This window comes from Monodelphis domestica, chromosome 3 (genome assembly GCF_027887165.1).
Source record: "Monodelphis domestica isolate mMonDom1 chromosome 3, mMonDom1.pri, whole genome shotgun sequence".
Taxonomy (NCBI): Eukaryota; Metazoa; Chordata; class Mammalia; order Didelphimorphia; family Didelphidae; genus Monodelphis; species Monodelphis domestica.
The window spans coordinates 526,196,897-526,223,092 of NC_077229.1; the positions used below are offsets into that span (position 1 = coordinate 526,196,897).

The 26,196-nt window shown below is 40.6% G+C and overlaps 1 protein-coding gene across 4 annotated transcripts in view; it reads left to right on the forward strand.

Annotated features, from left to right (window-relative positions):
• Positions 1 to 26,196, forward strand: part of GIN1 (gypsy retrotransposon integrase 1) — a 49,843-nt gene that overhangs the window by 22,289 nt on the left and 1,358 nt on the right. For all 4 annotated transcript variants that reach the window (XM_007486243.3, XM_016431287.2, XM_007486244.3 and 1 more), the window contains 4 exons: positions 9,742 to 10,047; positions 10,965 to 11,156; positions 11,263 to 11,439; positions 11,846 to 12,134. In XM_007486243.3, coding sequence (XP_007486305.2) covers positions 9,742 to 10,047; positions 10,965 to 11,156; positions 11,263 to 11,439; positions 11,846 to 12,134 — 964 coding nt within the window. The remainder of the gene's footprint in view (positions 1 to 9,741; positions 10,048 to 10,964; positions 11,157 to 11,262; positions 11,440 to 11,845; positions 12,135 to 26,196) is intronic.

Genomic DNA, 26,196 nt, shown 5'->3' on the forward strand with positions numbered 1-26,196 from the left:
AAAAAACCCAACCTTAAAGAACATAGCCTATGAAAGTGTGTCATTTTCTTTTTCATGTTCTCATAGTGCCCATCTCCAAAAAAAGGTAACCAGAATAAGCTATATGGGTCAAAAGTTGCCTCTCTGTGGCTCTTTTTGGTAACGTGTCGCCTGATTTTTCCCATTCCTTTCAGTCTAGTCTCCTTTCACTGGTAACTTGAAAGCTGATTCCTGAAGGACTTGAACATTATGACGCCTTCGGTGTGATGTCTTGAGTGTGCATTTGGTAACGTTTACTCCTTCTTGACTTCGTATTGAAAAATGCTCGCTCCCTGCTGTGATGTCAGTCCCCAGATAGTAAACTGCTGTGTTTAGGGGCCATCAGTGAGGACACATAGGTGTTGGCTCTGTGTAAATCTGCTCCGTGTCGTTCAGTTGTGTTCTTTCGAGCCACCTTTAAGTCTTTGGGGATCGTGCGGTTGATCGCGAGCCACTTTTATTCAGACTTAATTTTCCGTCTAGAAGATGCTCAATTCCCAGAACCACCTACTGCTGTCTATGGACACTTTGTAGATACGTTGTTAGGGTCCAGCGCGTCGCCCACCACCAAGGAAACCCCCAGACCCTGCAATCCAGCGGGAGGGTCCTTTTTTCTGGTCGGCGCCAGGGGAAGCTCAGCCCAGGAGTGCCGCCTGCAGTTGTGAGTGCAGAGTCTTGTCTACCCGAAGCCTGACAGCACGTCACTAGCCACCATAGCGCCCGCACGTCCTCCTGGACTCTACTTTGGGCGTCAGATGTTCTACAGTGATGCGTGCTGCACTGACCAAGCAGCTCCCTGCTTGGGGCGCCTTCGACGTTATAAAGCTCATCACTGTTCCCTTTCGCTGCCTGAAAGGAAATTGTTTGCTGTCTGACTGACTTCATTTGGTATCTTCATAGAGACAATTATTTTATCTCAATTTGACTTCTCTTCGTAATGGTGATTCTCCGGGTTCGTGTCTTTTGTCTTTCTCATCTTCCCCCAACAGTGGATTTAAATGAGGCAGAGTCTCTTGCTTTTACATGTTCGCAGTGTGTCCTCATTCTGATCCTTGTGATCGGTGTGGATGTTGAACTTTACTCCAGGCAGTCAGTGCTATACTTAAGCATTGTGACAGTTCGTTTGAAAGGTTCCTGGTTCCAAGCAACAGCTCTTCCTGGAGGCCAGGACAGACGATTTCATTTTTTTCTTCTGGTGACGTTGCTTGGTATTCCCCGTGTCCGTGACCTTCCCCGGCTCCAGATCTGTGATTTCGTTTTGAAGAAAATCCCAGTGCTGGAGAGAGAGGAAGCCTCTGAGTAATCTGTAAGCACTTGCACAAATGTTTGAAGCCTGAACCCTATTTTATAACATTTTTGCCTTATCGATGCCTTTTACTGGTGTCACATTCTCTGCTCACAGTCCCTCATCTCTTTATGAAGTGAAAGAAGCTCTGAGTCAGCATTTCTGTGACCCAGATTTATCGTTACAATCCGAATTCGGCATCTTTTAAGCTCCGTTTCATTCGCATGATTTTAGTCATTGGATGCATTGTCCTCTCGACTTCCCTAGGCTTTAATTCAGATCAGTCTTTCCCTATTTTTAGAAAATCCTCATCGTTGCAGCTTCAGTAGCATTTTACTCCCTTCTTGGGCTGCAGTTTGCACTCATGTGACAGACACGCCTTGGCTGACTGTCTCATTTTGCAGATGATGGACGCGGGGCCTGGAGAACGCGGCAGAGGCAGGCTTCCCAGCCCCACCCTTCAGCCCCGGGCCCAGCCACCTTCCACTGTACGTCCCCGTGTCGTGGATCGGGTCCAGGGCCCAGAGCGATAGGGCATCTCCCCCAAGAGCACACGCACGGCCAGGATGGGACACCGGGTTCTTGACTCCGCTCGTCGTTCTTCCGCTCCGCCAGGCTACCTCGGTCCCTCTTGGCTGTGCTCGGGCGTCTGCGGGACTTCCACCGCGGGGTCTGAAGGGTCCAGACTTTCTCTGCTTCCTCCTGGGCACTAGACACTGGGGTGAGCCACGATGCCATTCAGGCCGATCTTGTGGCTAGCACTCCTGGACACCGGAGTGATCACTGAAACTACGTTCACGTGCTTCCTCCGTAACATCCGACCCCTTCTTTCATCGGTTTGCAGCTTCCGCGTCTCTCGGTCTCCTCCACAGACACTAGTGGATTAGTCTATCGGTGCACCAGATACTCTGTCATCAGAGGTTTCACATTTGATGCTTATCGACCGACTGAAAACTACTGGCGTCTTAGTGTTCCCCAACCCCATGTCACCACCATTGTCGTCGAAGGGGGCCGTGTGGGACCTCAAGAAACTGCTTGTTTCATGTACTCAGCGGGCCTTTGGAGAAATGAGCCCTACGATTAAGCTCCTACCACATAGTCAGGCACTGTGCGAGGCACCGGAGATATAAAGCGAAAGTGAAACAATGCATCCTCCATTCAGCCACTAAAGGGATTTTCTGAAAGTGCACATCTGACATGCCAAACCCCACTTCCCTCCCTCCTGCCCACTCAGTAAACGTCCTTGGCTCCCTATTGCCTCTGGGGCAAATACAAAATACAATCCCATTCAAAACCCTTTATAGCCTAGCCCCTCTTCCCTTCTAGTCTTCTTAGACTTTTATTTCCCAACACATACTCTTTGACTGAATGGCATTGGTCTCCTGCTGTTCCATGACCAAGACACTCCATCTCTTGACTCCAGGCATTTTCTCTGCTATCCCCCATGCAAGGAATGCTCTACCTTCCCCTTCTCTGACTTCCCCAGCTTCCTTTAAGTTCCAACTAAAATCCTACCTTTTACAGGAAGCCTTTCTTTATCCCTCTTAATTCCACCACTGTCCCTCTTGTTGTTTTCCATTTATCCTGTATATATATATATACACATATATATGTATAATCCTGCATGTGTATATGCAAAATATAAGCAAAAACAAGTTTTGTTTTTCCATAAATACTTCTTAAAGCTAGTGCTATCTTTAATGATCTTTGTTTTAATGTATAATGGAAAACTTGGCCAGTCAAATCCCACTAAATATACAATTTTGTTTGAGAGGGAGAGATATTTAATGAGGATTTAGAAAACACATGCACTTTGCGAAAATTTTCAGTTTTATACAAATAAATCTATCAAAATGATGTCTATAAATGAAAACTTGAGAGTCTTTAATAAAAATCCTGAAGATGTGAGACACAAATATTACTGTATTTGGAGAGAATTGAGTAATTTCTACTAGGCACACTCTCCTATTAGAATAAACAAATTTCTTAACCCCCCAAACCAAGCAAAAGGAAGTTGGGTGGAAAGGAGGGAGCCAGAAAGAATTTGTATCTGGATTCTCCTCTTCCCACCAGAGCACTACAAGCCAGGAGGGATCCAGAGAGAGATGGAGAGAAAGAGAATAGAGTAAAACCTGTCAGAAGACCAGAGCCTTTAAATCTTTCTCACCACTTAGCCTTGTCATATGTAAAAATAAATAATGACGAGTTATAAAAATATACTATTTAGATGGAAAAACTGTTCCAATATAGCTTCAAAACTGTTTAACTCGCTAATCAGGTTCAAACTGTTCAGATACTTTTGATAGAGGTAATCAAAAGTATCCTCAGTGATGAAGTGAAGTCAAATGTGAACTTCCCTTCAGGGCCAGACGCAAGGGTGCTAAAGAGATTTATGTAAACATAAAATGTTTATTGAAAAATATAAGGATAAATAAAGGATTTCTAATTCTAAGGGATTCTAAATCCACCCAAACAAACTCCCAGTTTCCTCAAGGAACCACTTCTGCTGTGTTTCACAGGCTACACTCATTCTCCCTGATCTAACTAATCCAAATTTATACTATCTAAATAAAAACTACTGCTAATATCCTTATAAATCTTAATTTTGCCTTCAAATTATAAAATAGTAAAGGTTGGTTGGTTGAGTCTCCACAAGAATCCAATTAATGTTATGGGCAGGAAGGATGCCCTTGGGGTTCGGGAAGGATACCTTTTGCAAGCATGCAAGACTCCAAAACTTAGCTTAAAAACAAAAAGAGATTTATTAATTTAGAAAGTAATGTTGAGAATGGCCAGGAGGATAGCAAGGTGGGACAGCAAGATGGGGAGCAGTTCCTGGGAAGACAGCATGAAAGGAAAGGCTGTTCTTCCATGGGGACAGCATGGGTGGAGAGGCTTTCCCCCAGATGACCTCAGTTCTGGGGTTTATATACTCTTTAGATGCTATGTCCTAGTGTGGACCTGACCTGGAGTATTAGTCCCTCGGGCACTTGGTGGGGTGGGGTGGTCATTTGACTGAGGCCTGCCTGGAGGCATAAAGATTCATCTCTTTGTCCATCTTAAATCTAGAGGACAAAAGAGGGTAAACATCTCAGGACCCTGGGTGGGGCCATTGGGTGTTTCTAGGTTAAGAGTCAGAGGATGCAAGGGCAAAGGAGTTTCCCTGGTAATAGTTCGCCTGGGTTTCTGGGGGTACAGTGCCCATGTCATTAGGACTCTGAGTCTGTTACCAAACCAAAGACCAGTTTTTTCTTTGGTCTTCTCAGAGTTCAACAATCTATAAAACCACAATAGATAGACAATAGTGTTTCCCAAGTTGGGAAAGGAGAACTCTGAGTTCCTTCAGGTCTTTCCCTGAGACAGGGAGAGGCAAAGATGTTACTTCCTCCAGCCCTGAGAGAGGTCTCTGGGTGTGTCTCTGCCAACTGCCAGAGAGAGTAATTGACACAGAAAACGGTTCTAACTGTCACATCTGGAATTGACACGCTCTCTCAGCCCTGCTTCCAACTCCGGCTCCTTCTCAAGCAGCCTCTTCACTTCTTATCCCTAAACGAATAAACCAAGATTTCTTTTCTAATGTCATCCTTACACATCTCACATGTTAGGTTTCTAGTCAAATTTCTTTTTGCTAGAATCCATGTTCTCCCTGCATTGAGGGTTGGAAACAGCCTTGTACATTCTAAGCTATAGACAACATTTTGGGGCTAGTGCAGGCATCCCTTTCCATTTGAAGAGCAAATAAATCAGCCTTAAATCAAGGAAGACTCTTTTAACATCAGAAAGCTTCACTCTCAGTTACATGAAAGTACTCCTTGCAGCTCACTTTACTGGGCCTTATTTTTCTAAGCCAAGGAGATGAAGGCTTCCTTACTAGGAGGAGAGCAAAGGCAAGCTCTCCAGTCTTATACTTACTCCCCTCATGCACTCTTCGATCCAGAGCCTCTGGCCTCCTGGTTGTTCCATCTCTCAGCTCTGACATTTTCTCTGGCTGCCTCATGCTTGGAATGCTTGGTCTCCTGGTCTCTGCCTGCTCCCTTCCCTGGCTTCTTCCTTTAAGCCCTAAATAAATGACTTCTACAGAAAGCCCTTCTCAGCCCCTCTTCATTTTACATGCTGGAGGGGATTGCGCCTCTCCCTCTCTCCATGTACCTAAGGGCATTTCTCACATGACCCATCCTTCTGCCCAACAGCCCAGTAGAAGCACTTCCTCCCTTCCTTGTCTGTGGTAAGGCCAGGCGACTCACACGTGGCATGAGGGTGCAGTTTGGTCGCTCAGTCTCGAAAAGACTCGCCATCACTGATATAGATCCTTCCAACTACTCAATTTCTCTTTTCAAGTTTCTTTGGATTCCTGTGTTTATACATCAAAAATTTTTACACACTCACGTCTAGTCTTTTATTCAGGAATGTTTAAAAAGTTCTCTATTTTACTAAAATTCCAGTAAAGTAGCCTCTTATAGGTTTATATTTAGCTTTGGAACGTTGTCTTTGGTTGTAAACAGTATTCCTTTTTTTACCTTTTGTAATAATGATTCCTGAAGTCTCCATTCTTTTGACCTTGATTTTTACCCTATGATTCTAAAAGATCTGTGCTCTTTTAAGGTATGATTTCTTGAAATATACCAGCCTTTTAAAAAATATTAAGATTTTTGGGAAATCCAGGGATTCCTAAGTTATTTCTCTTGATATATTATACATGTCAGTTTTCTTTAAAATCAACTACTCGTTTTCTTCCACTTTCTCTTCAAAGCCGTTTATAAGCTTCCTTCCAATTTTATATTTCAGGACTTTTATTTAAATATTTATCTTTTGCCTCATTTCTCCTATGTATTCTTGTAGTCCTTGTGGAAAATCCATTTTTCTCTTCTTTCTGCTTGCAGTTATTATGAAGTTAGATTTGTAATCGTTTTCCTTGAGTCATTGATCTCTCCAGCTTTACTTTCCAGATTGGGACTTTGTGCTAGAGCCAGAATTTTCCTGTAATACTTTTGACTGGGCTAATTTTCCCTGCTTGCTCTCATTCTGGGTTCATTGGTTCAAGCACTGACCTCCATTTCCTAGCTTTTGGCTTTAGTCTTTGAGGTTGAAAGTACTGAATTTTCATTGTCTTTTCTGGCATCTTGGAACAGTGTTAGGAACTTCAGAGTGCTCCTGTGCCACACCTGCCCTGATCTGAGTGTTTTTATACTTTCCTAGCCCAAGCCTCTCTTCAGATATTTCAAGGCCCCAGCCCTTGCACCACTAAAACCCTCAGGTCTGTGACTTTTTCAGGGTGCTTCTATGCCTATGATGTTTTTATGTAATAACAACAAAATAGTATAATGATGATGATGATGATGAGTATAATATATAAAAGTATATTATAGAAGCATAAATTTTAATAACAATAATAAAGTATAACAAAAAATACTTAAATATAAGGTAATATCTGAAAGGTAACCAGATCATTAATGGATTAATGTGGCTTTAGATTTGGAGACCAGAAGACCAGAGTTCAAATACTGCCTCATTGCTTACTATTGTACTATCAGGGAATCAAGGAACCAAAGTTTTGACAGGTACTTGATAGGGAACAGAAAAAGAGTAACACCAGTTCTCCCTCCCCCCCCCCCCCCCCCCAGGCAGAACTGTCTGTATGATAGAGTTAGATCTGACCAGAGCTGAAGGCTAAGAGAAAATCCCCTTCAATCTCTTTCTTCTTTAGTTGATTGTATTTGTAATCCCCTCTAGTACATTTAAGATGTCTGAGTTCTCAGTAAAGTAAAAATAGCTATTTATTGGATAAGGGGTTAGGGTATAAATTAGGAAAGAGGAACCAGGAAGTCCCTGAGCTATCTCCCTCCTATAGCTGTCTAGAGGGGTTTGAGGCACAAGTCTGGGACAAAGTCCCAGACGATCTTAATGTCTTTGTAAGTTCAAGATGATGGTATTTCTTGGCACAGGCTATTGCCTTCACCAAAGGGAAAAAGTCCCTATCCCACCACTGTAAAACAGATGGTTAGTCTGGATCTTTTTCTACTCAACAAGGGATTTGTACATTTGTATCTAAGTAGGCTCAATGAGAATTTTGCTCCTTCCCTCTTCAAGTCAAAGAGAAAAAAGACAGCAGCCTCTAACTGCTCCTCCTTTTCTTAGCTGGCATGTTCCATTCCCATCCCCATTGGCAGCCAGAGTTCCATCTCATCTTTTCATGAGATAATTGTACAAAATCCAGTCCTTGCATTCATTTTAGCATTTCTCTCTTCCACACTACGGGCAAATCACTTAAACTCTGTGTTTTATCCCTTTATCTGTAGCATACCAGGCATATTAGCATCTTGGATGTATTGATACTGTATCTTATGTATTCATTTACCAGACTCATGGTCATGTTACTTATTGACTATTGTATTGCCAAATCTTCAATCCAAAGGACAAGAGAATTCGTGAGCAGGACATTACCAGCCACAGTGTCCTAGCTCACACCTTGTCAGACCACATCCCTTTCCAAGTCAAGTTTTCCTCTTGGCTTTCCTCTTGATCCTCTTGCCGCTCTAGCTTCTCTTGCTCCTCATGGCCTCTTGTTTCTCACAATGCTGTTGCCTCTCAGACTTCTCATTACTCCTCTTGCTCTCTTGCTCATGAGAAGTATTACCGGAGCTCGCTGTTCCCCACATGTTTTACCTAGTTGTCTCTGAGTCTTTATTCTTGCATTTCTCCCTCTATCTCTATTATCTATTCATCCATTTTCCTTTAGTCTCCATTCTCTTTCTTAGGTCACCACCCACAAGTGAGTTGTGTAGGAACTGCAGGCAGCTCCTACATTATCTGTAAAATTAAATGGTTAGACACAGTGACCTCCAAGGCCCCTTCCAGCTAACAATCTGTGTTTGTGAGGGCAGAAGCAGCTTAGGAGATGAGGAAAAGTTTTTTATAGAAGATAATTCTTGATCTGTGTCCGGAAGAAAGAGATTCTGTGATGCAGAGGTGAGAAGGCATATATTCAAGGAAGATAGATAGGGTGGGGTGTCCATTGATTGGGGAATGGCTGAACAAACTGTGGTGTCTGCTGGTGATAGAGTACTATTATGCTCAAAGGATTGATGAACTGGAGGGATTCCATGTGAACTGGAATGACCTCCAGGAAGTGATGCAGAGCGAGAGGAGCAGAACCAGGAGAACGTTGTACACAGAGACTGATCCATTGTGGCACAATTGAATGTAATGGACTTCTCCATTAATGGCAATGCAGTGACTCAGGACAATCCAGAGGGATGTAGGAGAAAGAATGTTATCCACATCCACAGAAAGAACTGTGGGAGTAGAAATGCAGAAGAAAAACACATGATTGATTGTGTTGTTCAATGGGGATGTGACTAGGGTTTTGAGGTTAAAAGATCTCTCTCCTGCAAATATGAGTAACATGGAAATGGGTTTTGAACAATGATACATGTAGAACCCAATGAAACTGCTTGTCAGCTGAGGGAGGGGGGGGGAAGAGAGGAGGGAAAAATCATGTATCATGTAACCATGCAAAACTATTCTAAATTAAAAAAAAATTAGTTAACTACTGACTAAAATTAAAAAAAAAAGATAAATAGTGTAAGGCAAAAAGACAGGAGAGGGAGTGTCATATGTGCGGAACAGGTAGAAGTTTGGCTAGATTGCAGAGTATAGAATTGGGATAATGGTCAATAGGGCAGCAAGGCGGGACAGTCGATAGAGTACCAGAAGATCTGATTTCAGAGCTAGCCCCAGACACCAAATATGTGAAACTGAGCAAGTCAATTTCTAGCTGTGTGACCCTAGGCCAGTCACTCTTCCCTGTTTGCCTCAGTTCCATCATCTATAAAGTGAGCTGGAGAAGGAAAAAGGAAACCACTCCAGTGTTGTCAAGAAAACCCCAATGTGCTCCCAGAGAGTTGAAAATGGCTGAATGACAGCAATGACTAGTAAGCCTAACAAAGCTGACCACTTTACACTGATCATTGAAAATGAGAATTAAAATATCTTTCCCTTATCATAGATAAACCGTTTTATCCATCGCTTATAAAATGCATTGGGCTTGACCACTGGGCCTTCGCTGACTAACTGTCCTGACTTCGGAGCTCTCCGGGTCACCGTTTGACCTAGTAATCCAACCCTGAGAGCAGGAGAGGTCGGGTGAGAGTCACAGGCCTCGGATCGGGCTCCGGGTGGTAGAGACGTGGAAGCCTCTCTCAGAACCTGAGTGCCCTTTGCTTGGTCCCTTCTGGCTCAGCACCCGCCAGGGCATCTCTTCATCACGGTCATCAGACTAGAGCCAATTCCATCCACGGGAGAGGAAGAGCTTTCCTCGCCCGCTCCTCCCTGCCCTTCCCCCATTGCACGCGTATCTGTCGAGTGAAAGGAGTAGCCTAACCGTAGCCAGCTCTGATGGTGTCTCTCCGTGTTTCGCTTTACACTTCTTTACTTTTCAGGTATATTCGTGTCAGCATTGCCAAGTGGCGAAAAACTCCGCCGTCTTGGCCCAGAGATATCAGCCCCTTCCAGTGGAAGAGCCCTGGGCGGCGGTCACCGCGGACTTGATGGGGCCCTTCCCGTCCAGCAGCCGGAGCCACGTGTACGCCGTCATTGTGACCGACGCGTTCACCAAGTGGGTTGTGGCTTTGCCTCTCCGCGACGTGGCTGCATCGGAAGTCTCTAGAGCCATCATTAGCCTGTTTTTCTTATATGGCCCCCCTCAGAGAGTAGTGATGGATCAGGGAGATGAATTTATTAATCAGGTAAGAGAAACGGCCTCCCAGATAGAGCTTCCAGCGCGATGGCCTGCCCTCCGGAGCCCAGGACTGCGCCCCTTCCGTGGCCTTTGTGCTGTGTGGCCGCCCTTGGAGGCTGGGTTTTACACAGAGCAGCCCCCGCTCTTGCTAAAACCTCAGGGTAGGACTCACTTCCTTCTGCAGATGAGGAAACGGAGTCAGGGAGGCTGTGCTCTGTCACACCGGGCAGTACACACAGGCTTCCTTCATTCAGCAGATACTTCCCTTACAAGCAGCTGATTCTGCTCCCACCTATCACCAGCATTCTTTTTATTTGCTTTCTTCTTTCTGTTCGACTCCGAGAAACCAATTAGGATCCTGTGGCCAAAGTTCAGGAGGCCTAAAAAGCCCAATTTCCTATCAAAACAAGGGAAAATGAGATAAAGAAATAGAAAGTCTGATAGAGTTCCTTCATTTGAAGTCTGTGAACCTGGTTAAAGAAAATGGATCACTCTGTAAGCCCTTCATCACCTGCCCCCCCCCCCCCAGCTCTTTACACCTCATTCCCTTGCCCTGCACTCTGCAAGACGGTGACACTACCCGTGGTGGGACACCTTATCTCTTGCTTTTTCTTTAGCTGCCTCCCATGCCTGAATTCCCTCCCCTCAGATTCTACCTTCTACAGTCATCAGTCAGCACCCTCTAAGACCTTCAGTGTTCTCTTTTGGTGTTTCAGATACACAGCGTCTTACATCTCCCATTTTATTGTGGATTGATCAAGGAAGGGACTGTCTTGCCTTTCGTTATATCCTCAGCACTTAGAACTGTACCTGGCACAGAGTACCGTCTGCCGGCTTGACTCAAACATTTTGAGGAGAGCATCTGACTCGCCAAAAAGAGTGAGCTAGAAGTGAAAGAAAGTATATCTTTGTTTTCTTTCTCAGATCAATGGAGAAATCTTTGGGCTCTTTGGCACAAGGCAAATGGTCAGTTTCTACCCATCTCAACCAGATGATGCAAGTGAAAGAACTGCCAACACAATTAAAATGTTTCTTTCAAAATACTGCCTCGACCATCCAAACGATTGGGATGATCATCTACTAGCTATTTCATATGCCTTCAATTTGACTCATTTGGTATATAACTTTTCCTTTCTTTGCTTACAAGTTGTTTATCCATCGTTTTTAGTTTGGCCTCGAAGCATTTCATACCACATTCGCCTCTTTGTTTTCTTTGAAACAGGAGCCTTCCAAAAACATACCCTATTTCCAGATGTTTAATCGAAATCCAGAGGAGCTGAGAGCTTTGGATATGTTTCATGAAGGGGAAGGCGATAGCACATGTATGTTTGCCAAAATTTTACGGGCAGTTAAAGAAGCTGATAAGATAATGCTGAACAAGACAACACCAACATGCCAAGTAAATCTTATTAAAATGATGTATTAATTAAAAGACTAACTATCTTTTAAGTGTTCATTATTTAGGAAAGATGTTTTGAGAGACAATACATGTATCACGCAGTGGAATTGATTGTCAACTCCAGGAGAGGGGAGGGAAGAAGGGAGGGAGACAACATGAATCATGCAACCTTGGAAAACTTAGGTATACATTTGTTACTGGAATAAAATGAAGATAACAATTTAAAAAGAAATAAAACAAAAATAAATAAATAAATGACCATTATTTATCTAGCAATAACATTAAGGAAAAATGTATTTGTTTGAAATTCTGACTTTTCATTTTGGCAGAACGCTCATTAGTTATCATAAAAGTGTTTGATCTTTCAAGAAAAATAACTTGTTTGTTTTCTTTCTACAAAATGCAGATGGACAGCCACACTCAAGATGAAGCACAAAGTAAAAGCAAGATTATCCTTAAAAGGAGACCAAAGCAGCTCAATCCATTTCACCTTAAAATTGGACATGAAGTTCTTCGACAAAGGAAAAATTGGTGGAAGGATGGACGATTCCATTCCGAATGGGTTGGTCCCTGTGTCATAGACTACATTACAGAAAAGGGATGTGCTGTTCTGAGAGACAAGACAGGTGCCAGACTCAAGAGACCTATCAAAATGTCGCACCTCAAACCTTACATAAGAGATTCTGGGGAACAAGGTAATTCTCACTTATGGCTCCTGATTTTGCTCATTTTTTTTAAAAGAGGCTAAAGATTGAAGATAACTATGTGATCTTATTCCTTTTATTCACATTTATAGGAATTTATCGGAATAGGGTCTAGACTTGGGATTTCATTGGTACGAAGAACTCTTAGATAAGGAATCTTTCTCTACAACTAGGTAGTACTTGAACTCAGATCTCTCTGGCAATGAGGACATTCTCTTCTCTGCTACAATAGCATGCCTCTTTATGCCTCTAAGTATATTTAATATATATCGGATATTCTAAATACTTTTTATTAAAGTTTCTTTTTGGAAACTATTGATTGGTGGGAAGGTTATTTAGTTCATTTTTGTACTTCATAGGAAAGATAGGTGCTATAGCTGTAAGTTTCCATGAACATGCCAGATGTTTTTCTGAACTTGCTTTGGTGCTTAGGTTACTAGCAGCTTTTCCTTAATGTTTCCCTCACATCTTTTCCCCCAGGGTCTTCTTTGCCAGTAAGCATATAGTTTTATTTGAAGAAATTAGCTTGTAATCATTTGCATTTAAAATGTTTCCATTTAAAGGGAATGCTATTGTTTGCTGTTCATGTCAGTTGGATTCATCAAAGAAACAAGTGGGTGTGTGCCTTCATTAGGTCAGAGTGACCTAAAGGGGTCGTGTGGGTCCCCTCGGTGACCAGAATTTTGGCCGTCACTTTAGAAGGCGATACAATTCAAAGGTTTAGGCTATTCCTAGATATTGATGGATGACCATAAAAATATCATCAATTATAGCTAATGCTCATCTAGCACCTACTATGTGCCAGGCACTATTTTTTCCACACACATTCTCTCATTGGATCCTTACAGCAATCCTGGGAGGTTGAGGCTATTATTGTGCCCGTTTTTCAAATGTGGAAATGGGGGCACGTGATATGGTCACACAGCTAGTAAGTGTCTGGGATTGGATGTGAACTTCTCGCTCCAAGATTGGCGATTGAGATAGCGTACGGTAACACACAGTATCATTTCTTATACTTTCCCTGTAAAAACATAACTACTCAAATTCTTAACATTCACACAACAAATTCAACGTGTGACACATACAGAAAAATATGTTTGAAATATACACAGCATTATTTAATATTTTGTTTACTAAAAATAACAAAATCTAGGAATTAGAAAAATTAGAGAATATGTCCTTTGCTCCTGTAGTTATATACCTGTACAGGAATACTATTCCACAGTGTGCCCAAGAAGTAGTCCAGTAAGCCTTTGTCTTTCCCATCAGAATGTATGGAAGCTCCTGGGGCAGGGAATATTTCATTTTTGGTCTTTCTATCTTTAGCACTTGGGTAGGCATTCAATAAATGTTTATTGATTGACTGATAAAACTGAACCCATTTGGAAACCCGTCTTTCCCAAAATGTTCTCTTGGGATAGAGAGCCAGGCTCGGAGACAGGTGGTCTTGGGTTCAAATGTGGCCACAGACACTGCCTAGCTGTGTGACTCTGGACAGGTCACTTACCTACAAGTGCCTCAGTCCTTATTACCTCACTTCTCTCATGGAGCCAATACTGAGTATCCATTCTTGACAGCGTTCTCTGTATAGCGTAGATATCCAAGAAACTGCCCATAAAATGTCCTGCCCCCCCCCCTTCTGCTTTTTCAGGTCTTGCCCACAGGAGTTTATTTGTACAAGCATTTTTAAATTGAAAGTCGTCCGAGTATTCACTTGGCGGCTCACAATGCTTTCTGTGGGTTCTTCTCAGTTCTCTCCTACTCTGACAAACATCAGGTTTCCTTCCGGGTTGCGGATATCCCCTTCAGGTCACGCTGTTTCCGTTTTGATCTCTCCTCGGTCAATGGTGTACCTCCCAGTGTCAGCCTGGCTGCTTTCCTAATCATTCTGACCAAGCAGTGAGCGGGGCACTGCGACACTTTGCGACAGTTGTGCGACTGTCCTGAGTCACTGGTACGCTTGTCTGCGGCTCAGTTCTTCCAGAGCGCTCCTGGTAGTGAAGAGAGTGCCGGCTCCACGCACACTGTCTCACGAGCCCCGGGGGTACTCTTGGCCGCTTGTTCTTCCAAATGAACTTGCTATTCTTTTCTCTAATTCAGTAAAAGGACGTTTTGGTCATTGGATTGTGGTCGCGGCCACAGTCACAAAGAGGTTCGGGATGAGAATGGAACTGCAAAAGGGCTTGTGGGGGATGGGAAGGGCCGGGAAGAATCTGACCGGGCCGATTGCTGCTTTTGCTCCTTGACCTCTCCGGCCGTCTGCGGCCCTGTGGCTCGCCCTCCTGCTCTCCCCCACCTTGTCCAGATTCCAGCCTCGGGCCTGGGCTGGGCCTCTTCTCTCCTCCCTCTCTACTGCTTCCCTTGGGAGTACTGCCTTCCAGAGTGGGCGTCAGATGGATGCCCGGAGCCAAACGTGTCCAAAGCAGACCTCGTTTGTCTCCTTAGCCCCAATCCCAAATAAAAGCAAAAATTAAATTATGTATAAATAAGTACAGAAATAATAAAAAAAATAAAAATCTTAGATGTATAAAATTCTGAGTAAAAAATAAAATAAACCTATAATAGGTTCTTGAATCAGTAACAAGATCTAATTAAAGTGACTTATGTCCCACAAGCCTGTAGGACAATAGCAGCAATACAGTACTTTACCCATTTGCAGCCAGGTCTACAGAAAATTGCCAAACTATAAGAGAGAAAGGACTAGGTTTCAGCAGCAAGTGGGAAAAATCATTCTCTGGTCTGATTGTACCTTCACTGTCAGAGATAGGGGGTGCCAGGATGATAGCCAAACTGAGGTACTTGACTCAGAATATTGCACAAGGAGTGTGGTACAAGGAGTCCTTCATCTTAATGTATGTCAAACACCACAACCTAGATTCTCACACTAGATTCAAGTCCTTCCGTATTGGCATAGAAGTTCAACAATTCTCCCTCGATTGGTTTGGTCCTTTTTGACCTCATGGTATTTGGCTCTGTATAGTGGCTATCCTGGAATCAGACACAATCATTAAAGAAAGTCCCATAACATTTATCAATAAATGGCAGGTTTCCATAGACTAAAGCTTTGGGGTATATATAGTTATCAGGGCTAATAGATACTGGAAACTTATCTTGTAAGCCTTATCCTTCAAGTCAAAAGTATTAATACTGATTTCATGTACTTCAAGTATTACCAAGGATAGGAAAAAAAGAAGAAGAAAAAAATCAAATATTCTATTGTGAATATAAAGTAAAAATAATTAAAAATCATAATTCATAGTTCACATTTCATGTGACAATGTTTTAGCCAAGCAGAGGCCCAACAGAAAAGGTGCTCAATCAAAAATGAGATTTATATCCCTCTTAACTTGGCTAGGATCCAGTGTGAGTGTACATGATTTTTTCACCAGGTAAAAACCTTTTAAAAACAGTAGTACAACAACTAATACAGATTCTAAGAAGTACCAAAATCCCCCAAATTATAAGGACCCATTTCAGAATAACTGCAAACAAACCCATTCCTTGCAGCCATGAGAGGTTCTACCAGCTATTATTAGGATTAACATTAATCTCTTCAGCTACTTGCTGTGTGTTATTAAAAAGCCTTTGAAGCTCATGGATATTTGTCACAAGTTTTCCAGACCTATTTCTATAAGAACAACAAGACTGATTAATAAATGCACAAGCACCTCCCCATGCGGCAGTGAACATGTTGAGGGCCAGTCAATTTTGTAAGACTGTTTTTGCTAGAGTCAATCTCCTCCTGTAGATAAGAGACGGCTTTAGTGGTTTGGGAGATGGCTTGAGCTGTGTTTTGAGCCAATCTTTCAACCTCAGCTTAGATATTCCTAACAGAGTCTATTACTGCCCTCATTCCAAAATTTGGCAGGAGAGCCCAGAAAAACCACTGTCCTGCTGATGAAGAGGCTACTGAATTTGGTCTTGACCTCTTGGGTCTAGAATGCCACTCAGAGCCTAGAACTCTGGCTGTTGATTTGTCTATCCAGCCAACATATCTTGATCATGCACAAATATAAATGGAATAACATAGGCCAAACCACAAGTACTATACCATCCTGGTGGAAGGGTAGAGTAAGCTGAGGAGTTACAAATATAGAACGGTCCAGGGGTGACCAAACTTCATGGGAAATCCTCCTTCCTCTGGGATGAGATTGTAATTGCCATAAAAGGCATGTATTTATACTTCCCATCCATTTCATTTTTAAGCCGTATTTCTAGCACAGATAAATGTGGAGGTAGGGAATGCAATAGTATGTTTGCACCGTGCCTTGTCTCCTATGTACTTACTGCTACTCACTCAATGAACCCTTACCTCTTCTTACACACAAGTCTGAGGTGGGCAAATGATCAGCCATAGGTAGTGCGGCTCCTAGATATCTGGAAATTACTTCTGAAGACCCATTAAAATCAATTGAGATTTTTAGCTCATCAAATTTTTCAAGTCACTGATACAGGTCATAATAATTTTGATAGGGTCCACCCATCATCATTAATGTGACAATTTAACAAAAGCAAAAGGAGCCAAAGTCTGTTTAGACAACATGTGACCTCCTTGTGTTGCAAATTGTGGTAACATCTCATTACTGTGGCCTGGAAGTGTTGCCCATAACAAAACAGAGCTCCAATGGATCTGATGACACACCCAGCACCCATGAGGACCAATGCCTTTTCCCTGGAAAAGAGTTTGTCCAACTTGTCTATGGAATTTTATAATGGTATTATCACCAGTCCAGTCATAGGGCAAAGGTACAAATAAAGACAATGTAGCAGAGAATATAGCTAATAGCCATAATATAATAATTGAGGGTGACATAGTAAAATGGAACATGATAGCTTAGGTTAATATGTGAATTTAAAAATTAAAATTAAATCTTAAAACAATCAGTAAATACAATAAATGTGACAGGATACTGCGATATTCAAATAAAGATAAATTTTAATTACAAGTTTGGATTATGGAGGTATCAGGGAAGAGGGAAAAGGGGTTTCCCTAGATGAGGTTTGAGGCTCTCTCGGCTTTGAGCTAAGGTCAGGCCTCAGAGGCTGGTGGAGGGTTTCTGTTATTCCTGTCTATGCTAATCTGTGCTAGTTTTTTTAAGTTCAAAGTCTTAGCAGTAGACAGAGGAAGAAAAGTTCTGACCTTCAGAGCTGGTTGGGCCTGTCTCTTTGGGCTGATGCCCCCAAAGTACAGCCTTTAGTCATGTACCAGGCCTATCAGAACAAGCTCTCTCATAGATTTTAGTAATGCATTTCTAGCCTGGCATAGTTGTAAGTAATTTTGCTCTGAATTAGGAGTTCCATTTGGTATCTTCATTTGGCCAACTAGGTGTTCCCTCTCCCTGTGCCTGATTCACAAGAGAAAGAATCTTATTTATTTCCCTTTCCATTAGCAAGGCCTGGAGCAAATCTTCCACATCAATCCATGTGGGATTATATGTGCGGGAAATGCTTTCAACCTTATTTATGAGTAGTATAGACTAAGATTCAAAGGAAGGTAATTTTTCTTTGAATCCCTCACTGTCCTACGGAGAGAAAGGTGCATGATGTCTAATGTTTAGTAAATCTCCCAGTATATTATAAGTAGGGATGTCTCTTAAAGGAAATAGACCTTTATTCAAATCATCTATGATAACTGCTGCTTGGCCTGTTTTCTGGAGTTCAATGGATTGGGTTGTAGTGAGGCTAGTAGGGGAAGGTAGGGTGGGCAAATGGATAGGGAGGGACTGGTCAGGGGATGGGAAGTCAGGGCAAAAAGATTAGGGGTAAGGCTGGGGGTGTGGTGGAGAGGAGTAAGATGGGTGAGGTCTAGGGGAAGAGTCATAGTAAGGTGGGTGAGATCAGTCAAGGGGAAGAGAGTAGGGAAAAGGATGACCAAGAGAATAAGGATAGGAATATAGGGAAAATGAGTGGGCACTGGGTAGTGAGGAGAAAACTCTTGAGGGTATGAGTAGTGGGATGGTAAGGGAGGGTAGGGATATAGATTGGGAGGAAAGAGGATGGGAGGGGTGGGGTATGAGAGAGGTCTGACAGAGAGAGGAGCTGAAGGGTTCAAGTCCTGGTTTGGGTCAGTATGAAGAGAAACTTCCTCACAATCCAGGTAGGATGATAAGGTGTGTTTCTTGCTAGATCTAATCAAGAGATCAGGAGGAGGAACTGAAGGAGTTAAGCCAGAATTGCCTGGTTCCAAAGAAAGAATGGTTTCCTCATTAGAGGGGATGGCTGATTTATCACTATGATATGCCCACAGGAGCCAGTATTTACAATCTTTCAAATCTTTGTTTTTAATGACTAACTTAAAATCTTTTAAGATCTTGATGTCAAAAGAGCCATATTTGGCCATGTATAAGATATGTCCATCTAGGCTTTGCAAAATTTTCTAGCTTCCTTCTTTGTCATCCAATTATCCTTAGAAAGATTAAGATCATCCCAAGAATTAAAAAGTGTATGCAGTGGTGAATCTGGAGGAATATTTCCTGATTTCCCTTCATTTGTTGCAGTATTTCTCATAGTGTCTAGTCTGTCTCTCTGTCTTAATCTGCTTATTTAAGCTAGTCTGAGTATTGCTAAATGGTCAATTTAAACAATGAAAAGTTCCTAAAACATAAAAAAATGGAGACACAAATTTCTTCAATGTTACTGTGGAAGGCAATGAGAGTAGGTTAAAAAAAAAAGATAATATAAGGAACTAAATATTGTTGAATAGCAATAGTACTAATAATGAATGTGTATTTATTATAATAATTGTTATTGATCAATAATAGTAAATAATCATGAACAAATATCAATTATTAATGTTAATTAATAATAGTTTCTAGTGACTAATAATAGTTATGGAAAATTAATAGTTATTGTTATTGATAGTATTATTAATACTATTGTGTTCTAAAATTATTCCTTAATGCATTTAATTCAATTTAATTTTGGCTTTGTTTAATTTTAGAAATTTGGTTTTAATTTTAATTCAATAATATTAATATTTAACTATTACTAATCCTTATATTTAAATGTATTCAATTTAATATTATTATTTTGGATCACTAGGAGTAATAGTAGTAGGAAAGGAATTTTTTTAAATTTCCTGCAGTTTTATTTCTCACCACAGGGTGGTGCTATAACTGTGTGTAGAGTTTAACACACTTGAGGTTAGACCTGATCTAAACAAGTAGAGAGAAAGGAATGTGTGAGGGGGGAAGGGAGAAACCACCACCAGCACCACCACCACCAATACTACCAACACTTCCTCTTAGCTCAGTCCTAAAGAATGTTTGATGGGGAAAGGGAGGAAAGAAAATTCAAAAGAGAACTTCCTTGAAAATATTTAGTCTTTTCCCCTCCCCCAGAGGTAGTCTAGTGGCCATGTGTTTTCTATTTAAAGTTGGGGGCACTAATTACTGTGAGTAACTCACATTTAGATTTTTCCTGTCTCTAGGTCTGGCTCCCAAACTACCGAGCATGCAAATTCCCAACACTCTGCTACAGTGGGTTCTCGGAGGGGCAGGGGAAGTGTGCTGGGTCTTAGGGCCTCCTCTCACTAATCCCTAGGGGGCCACCCCTCCACGCTGTGCCTCCAGTCCCCAGGCTGCGGTCATGGCAGCTAGGAGCATGAGTCAATGTCCCCTGGTGTGGCACACCTAGAAAAGTACAGACTGTCAGGGGGCGCGTGATATCGCATCTGCACAAAAGCTTGGACTTCTTCCTCTAAAGCCCCACCTGCAATCAAGTTAAAAGAAATGAGGGGGGAAACGCCATGTTTTTTTCAAAGTTGCAGGAGTTGGGGCTCAGGAGCAGGGGCTGAGCTGGTCAGCTATCCCTACGTGGAAGGCATGGGAAGCTAGTCTCAAAATCCACAGCCTCTGCTCCAGCCCCTCACCATCTGTACTATGCTGAGCTGAACCCAACACAATGGAGACTAGGATCCTGTGTCAGCTTCCCCATGGGTTTTGCATGCTGGGTCCTGTTGGATCCACCACAAGTAGTGTGGCTATGAATAATTTTGTACAAGTCTTTTCCCTTATTATCTCTTTGGGGTATAAATGCAGCAGTAGTATGGCTGGATCAAAGGGCAGGCAGTCTTTTAGCACCCTTTGGGCATAGTTCCAAATTGCCCTCTAGAATGGTTGGATCAATTCACAACTCCACCAGCACTGCAGTAATGTACCAATTTTGCCACAACTCTTCCAACATTTATTACTTTCCTTTGTTGTCAGAATAGCCAATCTGCTAGGTGTGAGGTGTTACCTCAGAGATGTTTTGATTTGCATTTCTCTGATTATAAGAAATTTAGAACACTTTTTCATGTGCTTATTGATAGTTTTTTGATTTCTTTATCTGAAAATTGCCTATTCATGGCCCTTGCCCATTTATCAATTGGGAAATGGCTTGATATTTTGTACAATTGATTTAGCTCCGTATAAATTTGAGTAGTTAGACTTTTGTTAGAGGTTTTTGTTATAAAGATTTTTACCTCAATTTGTTGCTTCCCTTCTAATTTTGTTTGTATTGGTTTTGTTTGTACAAAAACATTTTAATTTAATGTAATCAAAATTAATCATCTTTCATTTTTTAATATTCTCTATCTCTTGCTTGGTCTTAAGATCTTTCCTTTCCCATAGATATGACAGGAAAACTATTCTATGTTCACCTAGTTTATTTATAGTTTCCTTTATATTCAAAATCATTCACCCATTCTGAATTTATCTTGGTGTAGGATGTGAAATGTTGATTTAAACCTAACCTCTTCTAGTTTTCCCAGCAGTTTTGTCAAATAGTGGGTTTTTGTACCAGAAGATGGGATCTTTAGATTTATTGTACACTATCTTGCTGAGGTCATTTACCCCAAGTCTATTCAATGATCCTCCCTTCTGTCTCCTGGCCAGTACCATATTGTTTTAATGACCACTGCTTTATAGTACAGTTTAAGATCTTGTACTGCTTAGGTCCCCATCCTTCACATTTCTTTTTATTTCTTTCCTTTATATTCTTCATCTTTTGTTCTTCCAAGTAAACTTTGTTATAATTTTTTCTAATTTCAGTAAAAAAGCTTCTTGGTAGTTTGATAGGTATGGCACTGAATAAGTAAATTAGTTTGGGTAGGATTGTCAGTTTTATTATATTAGCTCATTCCACCCATGAGCAATGAATGTTTTTCCAATTGTTTAGATCTAGTTTTAATTGTGTGGAAAGTGTTTTGTAGTTGTGTTTATATAATTCCTGTGTTTGTCTTGGCAAATAGGTTCCTAAATATTTTATATTGTCTAGGGTGATTTTAAATGGAATTTCTCTAACTCTTGCTGCTGAGATGTGTTGGAAATACATAGAAATGCTGATGGTTTATGTGGGTTTATTTTGTCCTGCAACTTTGCTGAAGTCGTTAATTATTTCCACTAGATTTTTGGTTGATTCTCTAGGATTCGTTAAGTATGTAGGAATAGAAGTAAGGGATAGGGGGAAAGTATGGATTGGCTTTAAAAGGAAAGGAGAATTGCAACACAAATCCTGGGGAAAGATTCTGACAAGGAAAAAGGGATCTTAGGAGTTTTTACTAGCATTGACTGCTGCTCTGGATCTAGCTTTATACTGAGCTGGTAAGGAGCTTTTTCTCCGGCATCCCCTGAAAACCCTGCAAGGAATGATAATTTTAGTCTCCTCATTGCCAATTTTAATACCTTCAATTTCTTTTTCTTCTCTGATTACTACTGCTAATGTTTCTAGTACAATGTTAAATAATAGAGGTGATAATGGGCATCCTTGTTTCACTCCTGATCTTATTGGGAATGCTTCTAAATTGTCCTCATTACAGGTGATGCTTGCTGATAGTTTTAAATATATACTGTCTATTATTTTTAGGAAAGGCCCTTCTATTCCTATACTTTCTAGTGTTTTCAATAGGAATGAGGGTTGTATTTTGTCAAAGGCTTTTTCTGCATCTATTGAGATAATCATGTGATTTTTGTTGGTTTGGCTATTGATATGGTCAATTATGTGGATGGTTTTCCTAATATTGAACCATACTTGCATTCCTGGTATAAATCGTACCTGGTCATAATGAATAACCCTTGTGATGACTTGCTGGAGTCTTTTTGCTAGTATCCTATTTAAGATTTTTGCATATATGTTCATTAAGGAGATTGGTCTATAGTTTTCTTTCTCTGCTTTTGATCTGCCTCGCTTTGGAATCAGTACTATATTTGTGTCATAAAAGGAATTTGGTAGAACCCCTTCTTTGCTTATTATATCAAATAGTTTGTATAGTATTGGGATTAGTTGTTCTTTGAATGTTTGATAGAATTCATTTGTGAATCCATCAGGCCCTGGGGATCTTTTCTTAGGGAGTTCTTTGATGGCTTGTTCAATTTCTTTGATATGGGATTATTTAAGGATTCTATTTCTTTTTCTGTTAATCTAGGCAATTTATATTTTTGTTAATAATTATCCATATCACCTAGAATGCCATATTTATTGCCATATAATTGGGCAAAATAGTTCTTAATAATTATTTTAATTTCCTCTTCATTAGAGGTGAGGTCACCCTTTTCATCTTTGATATTGTTAATTTGGTTTTCTTTCCTTTTTAAAATTAGATTAACCAGTACTTTATCAATTTTATTTTTTCAAAGTACCTACTTCTAGTCTTATTTATTAATTCAATATTTCTTTCACTTCTACTTGTATTAATTTCTCCTTTAATTTTTAGGATTTCTACTTTAGTTTTTATCTGGGGATTTTTAATTTGTTCTGTTTTTTAATTTGCATGCCCAATTCATTGACCTTTTCCCTCCCTGATTTGTTAATATGTGCACTCAGGGATATAAATTTCCCCCGACTACTGCTTTGGCTACATCCCATAGATTTTGATATGATGTCTCATCATTGTCATTCTCTTCAATGAAATTATTGTTTCTATGATTATTTCTTTAACCAACTGAATTTGTAAAATCATATTTTTTAATTTCCAATTAATTTTTATTTGCCTTTCCATGTACGCTTACTAATTATTACTTTTATTGCATTATGATCTTAAAAGTTTAAATTTTTTATTTCTGCTCTTTTGCTTTTGTTTGCCATGTTTTCATTCCCTAGTGCATGGTTAATCTTTGTGAATGTACCATTTCCTGCTGAAAAGGTATATTCCTTTTTGCCATTATTTTTCTCCATATATCTATTAACTATAATTTTCTACAATTTCATTCTCTTCTCTTACCTCTTTCTTATTTGCTTTTGGGTTTGATTTGGCTAGATCTGATAGAGGAAGGTTCAGGTCTCCCACTTGTCTAGTTTTACTATCTATCTCCTCCTTAAACTTCAGTAATTTGTCTTTAAAAATTTGGATGATATTCCATTTCATGCATACAAATTGAATACTAATATTTCCTCATTGTCTATACTGCCTTTTATCAGGATGTAATTACCTTCCCTATCTCTTTTAATCGGATCTATTTTCACTTTGACTTTGTCAGATATAATGATTGAGACTCCTGCCTTCTTTTTCTCAGTCGATGCCAAATAGATTTTGTTCCAACCTCTTACTTTTACCCTCTGTGTGTGTCTGCCTACCTCCCTAATGTGTGTTTCTTATAGAAAACTTATCATAGGATTTTGGTTTTAATCCACTCTGCTATTTGCTTCTGTTTTATGGATGGGTTCATCCCATTCAGATTCAGAGTTATGATTACCACCTGTGTACTCCCCATCATTTTGATTTCCTTTCCTAATCGTCCCTTCCTTCATTCACTATGGCCTTCTACACTAGTTTTTTGCTTTCAGTCCATTACCCCTAATCCCCACCTGTGTTTTACTTCCCTTTCCACCCCCTCCCTTCACATTCCCCTCTTATTTTTTTAGGGTCTATTAAATTCCCTCCCCGCGCTCTTTTTTTCCCTTTTGGTACTCCCCACCCGACTCCTCCCCTTAGTTTTTCCCTCTCAACCTCTTTGTAGGGTAAGATAGAATTTTGATACCCCAATGGATCTAGATATTCTTCCCTCCCAGAGCTGATTCCACTGTGAATAAGGTTTGAGTATTACCTATTAGCACTGTCTTCTTCTCCTTCTTATAGTAGTATTCTTCCCTTTCCCATCCCATGTACCTCTTTGTCATATAATTTATCCTATTCTTCTTATTCCTTCAAGTTTTCTTGGTGCCATCTTCAACCCCACCCTTTCTATTTTTACATATCATCATAAACAACTTAGTACCCCAACTACTACCTATGGATAATTCTTTTAACTACTATGATAGTTAATACAGTTTTTCAGAGTTACAAATATCATTTTTTCATAAAGGAATATAAACAATTTGAGTAAGTGATCCTTGGTTGTAGACCCAATTCTCTTGCCTTTTTGAATATCATATTCCAAGCCTTGTGGTCCTTTAGTATGGAGGTTCCCAGATCCTGTGTAATCCTGATTGGTAGTCTTTGAGATCTTAATTGTCTCTTTCTGACTTCTTGCAGTATTTTCTCCTTAGCTTGGAAGCTCTTGAATTTGGCAATTATATTCCTGGAGGTTGTCTTTTGAGGATTTATTGTAGAGGGTGATCTGTGGACTCTTTCAATGTCTATTTTTGTCCTCTTGTTCAAGAATATTAGGGCAGTTTTCTTGGATAATTCCTTGTAGTATAATATCAAGGTTTCTGTTTATTTCCATGTTTTCAGGTAGGCAGAATTGTCTCTCCTGGACCTGCTTTCCATGTCAGCCATCTTCTCAATGAGATATTTTTTGTTTCCTCCTAATCTGGCATTCTTTTGACTTTGCTTTATCAATTCTTGCTGTCTTGTGAGATCGTTGGCTTCTACTTGCCCAATTCTAGTTTTTAAAGACTGGTTTTCAGCTATGATCTTTTGATTTTCCTTCTTAGTTTAGTGTATTCTGCTTTTCATGGCTTTCAGCAGGTCATTTCTGGTCTTCAATTTGCTTATCATTTCATTTGATTTCTGGGCTTCTTTTTCCAAGTGGAAGATTCTGTCTTTTAAACTGTTAGTTTAATTTTAAACTATTTCCCACTTTTCTTGACAAGTTTATTTGGTCTTCTTCATAATCTCAAATCTGAGCTCCTCAAGAGCTTGTGACCAATTTCCATTTTTTGGGAAGGTTTAGATATGTTTGCTTGTTTGTCATCCTCTGCTGTATCCTTGGTAGTCTGGTCTTTTTCTCCATAGAAATTATGGATGGTCAAGGTTCATTTCTTGTTTTTTTGTTTGTTTGTTTTTTGTAGTTGCAGATTGTATTTCCTGGGTGTTGGTGGCCATTTTTGTACTCGTTCTTTCTTTTCTTCCTAGTCAGAAGTCTGAGTAAGGAGGGCAGGTTGGTCTTTGTATGGAGTTATGGAGCCTTTTTTTCCCTGAGGCCTCTTTGCCGTCTCAGTTGAGTCTGCAATTGCAGCCCCTCTCTCCCCTATCTCCGTGTTTCTCATGAGGCTTCCTGGGGTCCCAAGTTTTGCTGCTTCTGGTGTAAATCTGCTGTGTCCTCAGACAGCCCCCCAAGAACCTAGAGATTGCCCCTCACTTGCTTTGACTCTGACACATCTTAAGTGGAGTGGGGAGGGGAAATGAGCTCATGTTTTTGTAGGAGTACCCTTTTTTTACTCCCTTTATAGCATGGAAATGCCCAAACTCTGCCCACCTTCAAGCTATGGAAGAGCCCCTTCACTTGTCTGGTCCCAGTTTTTGTTCTTTTGAGAAGTTTTATGTCTGTTTGTGGTAAGGCGAGGAAGCCCCTTGCAGTATACTATGCTACGGCCATTTTAGCCTGGAAGTCTGCACTAGTTTTATGCATTTTAATATCTTTTTGTTTGGTTGTTATATGTTCTTCCCCAAGTTAGTTGCTCAAGTACTATAAAGTTGATCATACTCTTATTCCAAGAAAGACATGCAAAAGTAGTCACGGGTATTTCTGATGTCCAATTATATTCTGAGCCAAAATGGCTAATTCATATTTTCAAATAAACTCTAACTTCCTCCTTGCACACCCATATCTTATTTTCCATTTGCTAGTTAGATCTTAAGAGCAAACCTAAATAATCTTCAATTTCCAGAGACATACACATTTCCAAGAAC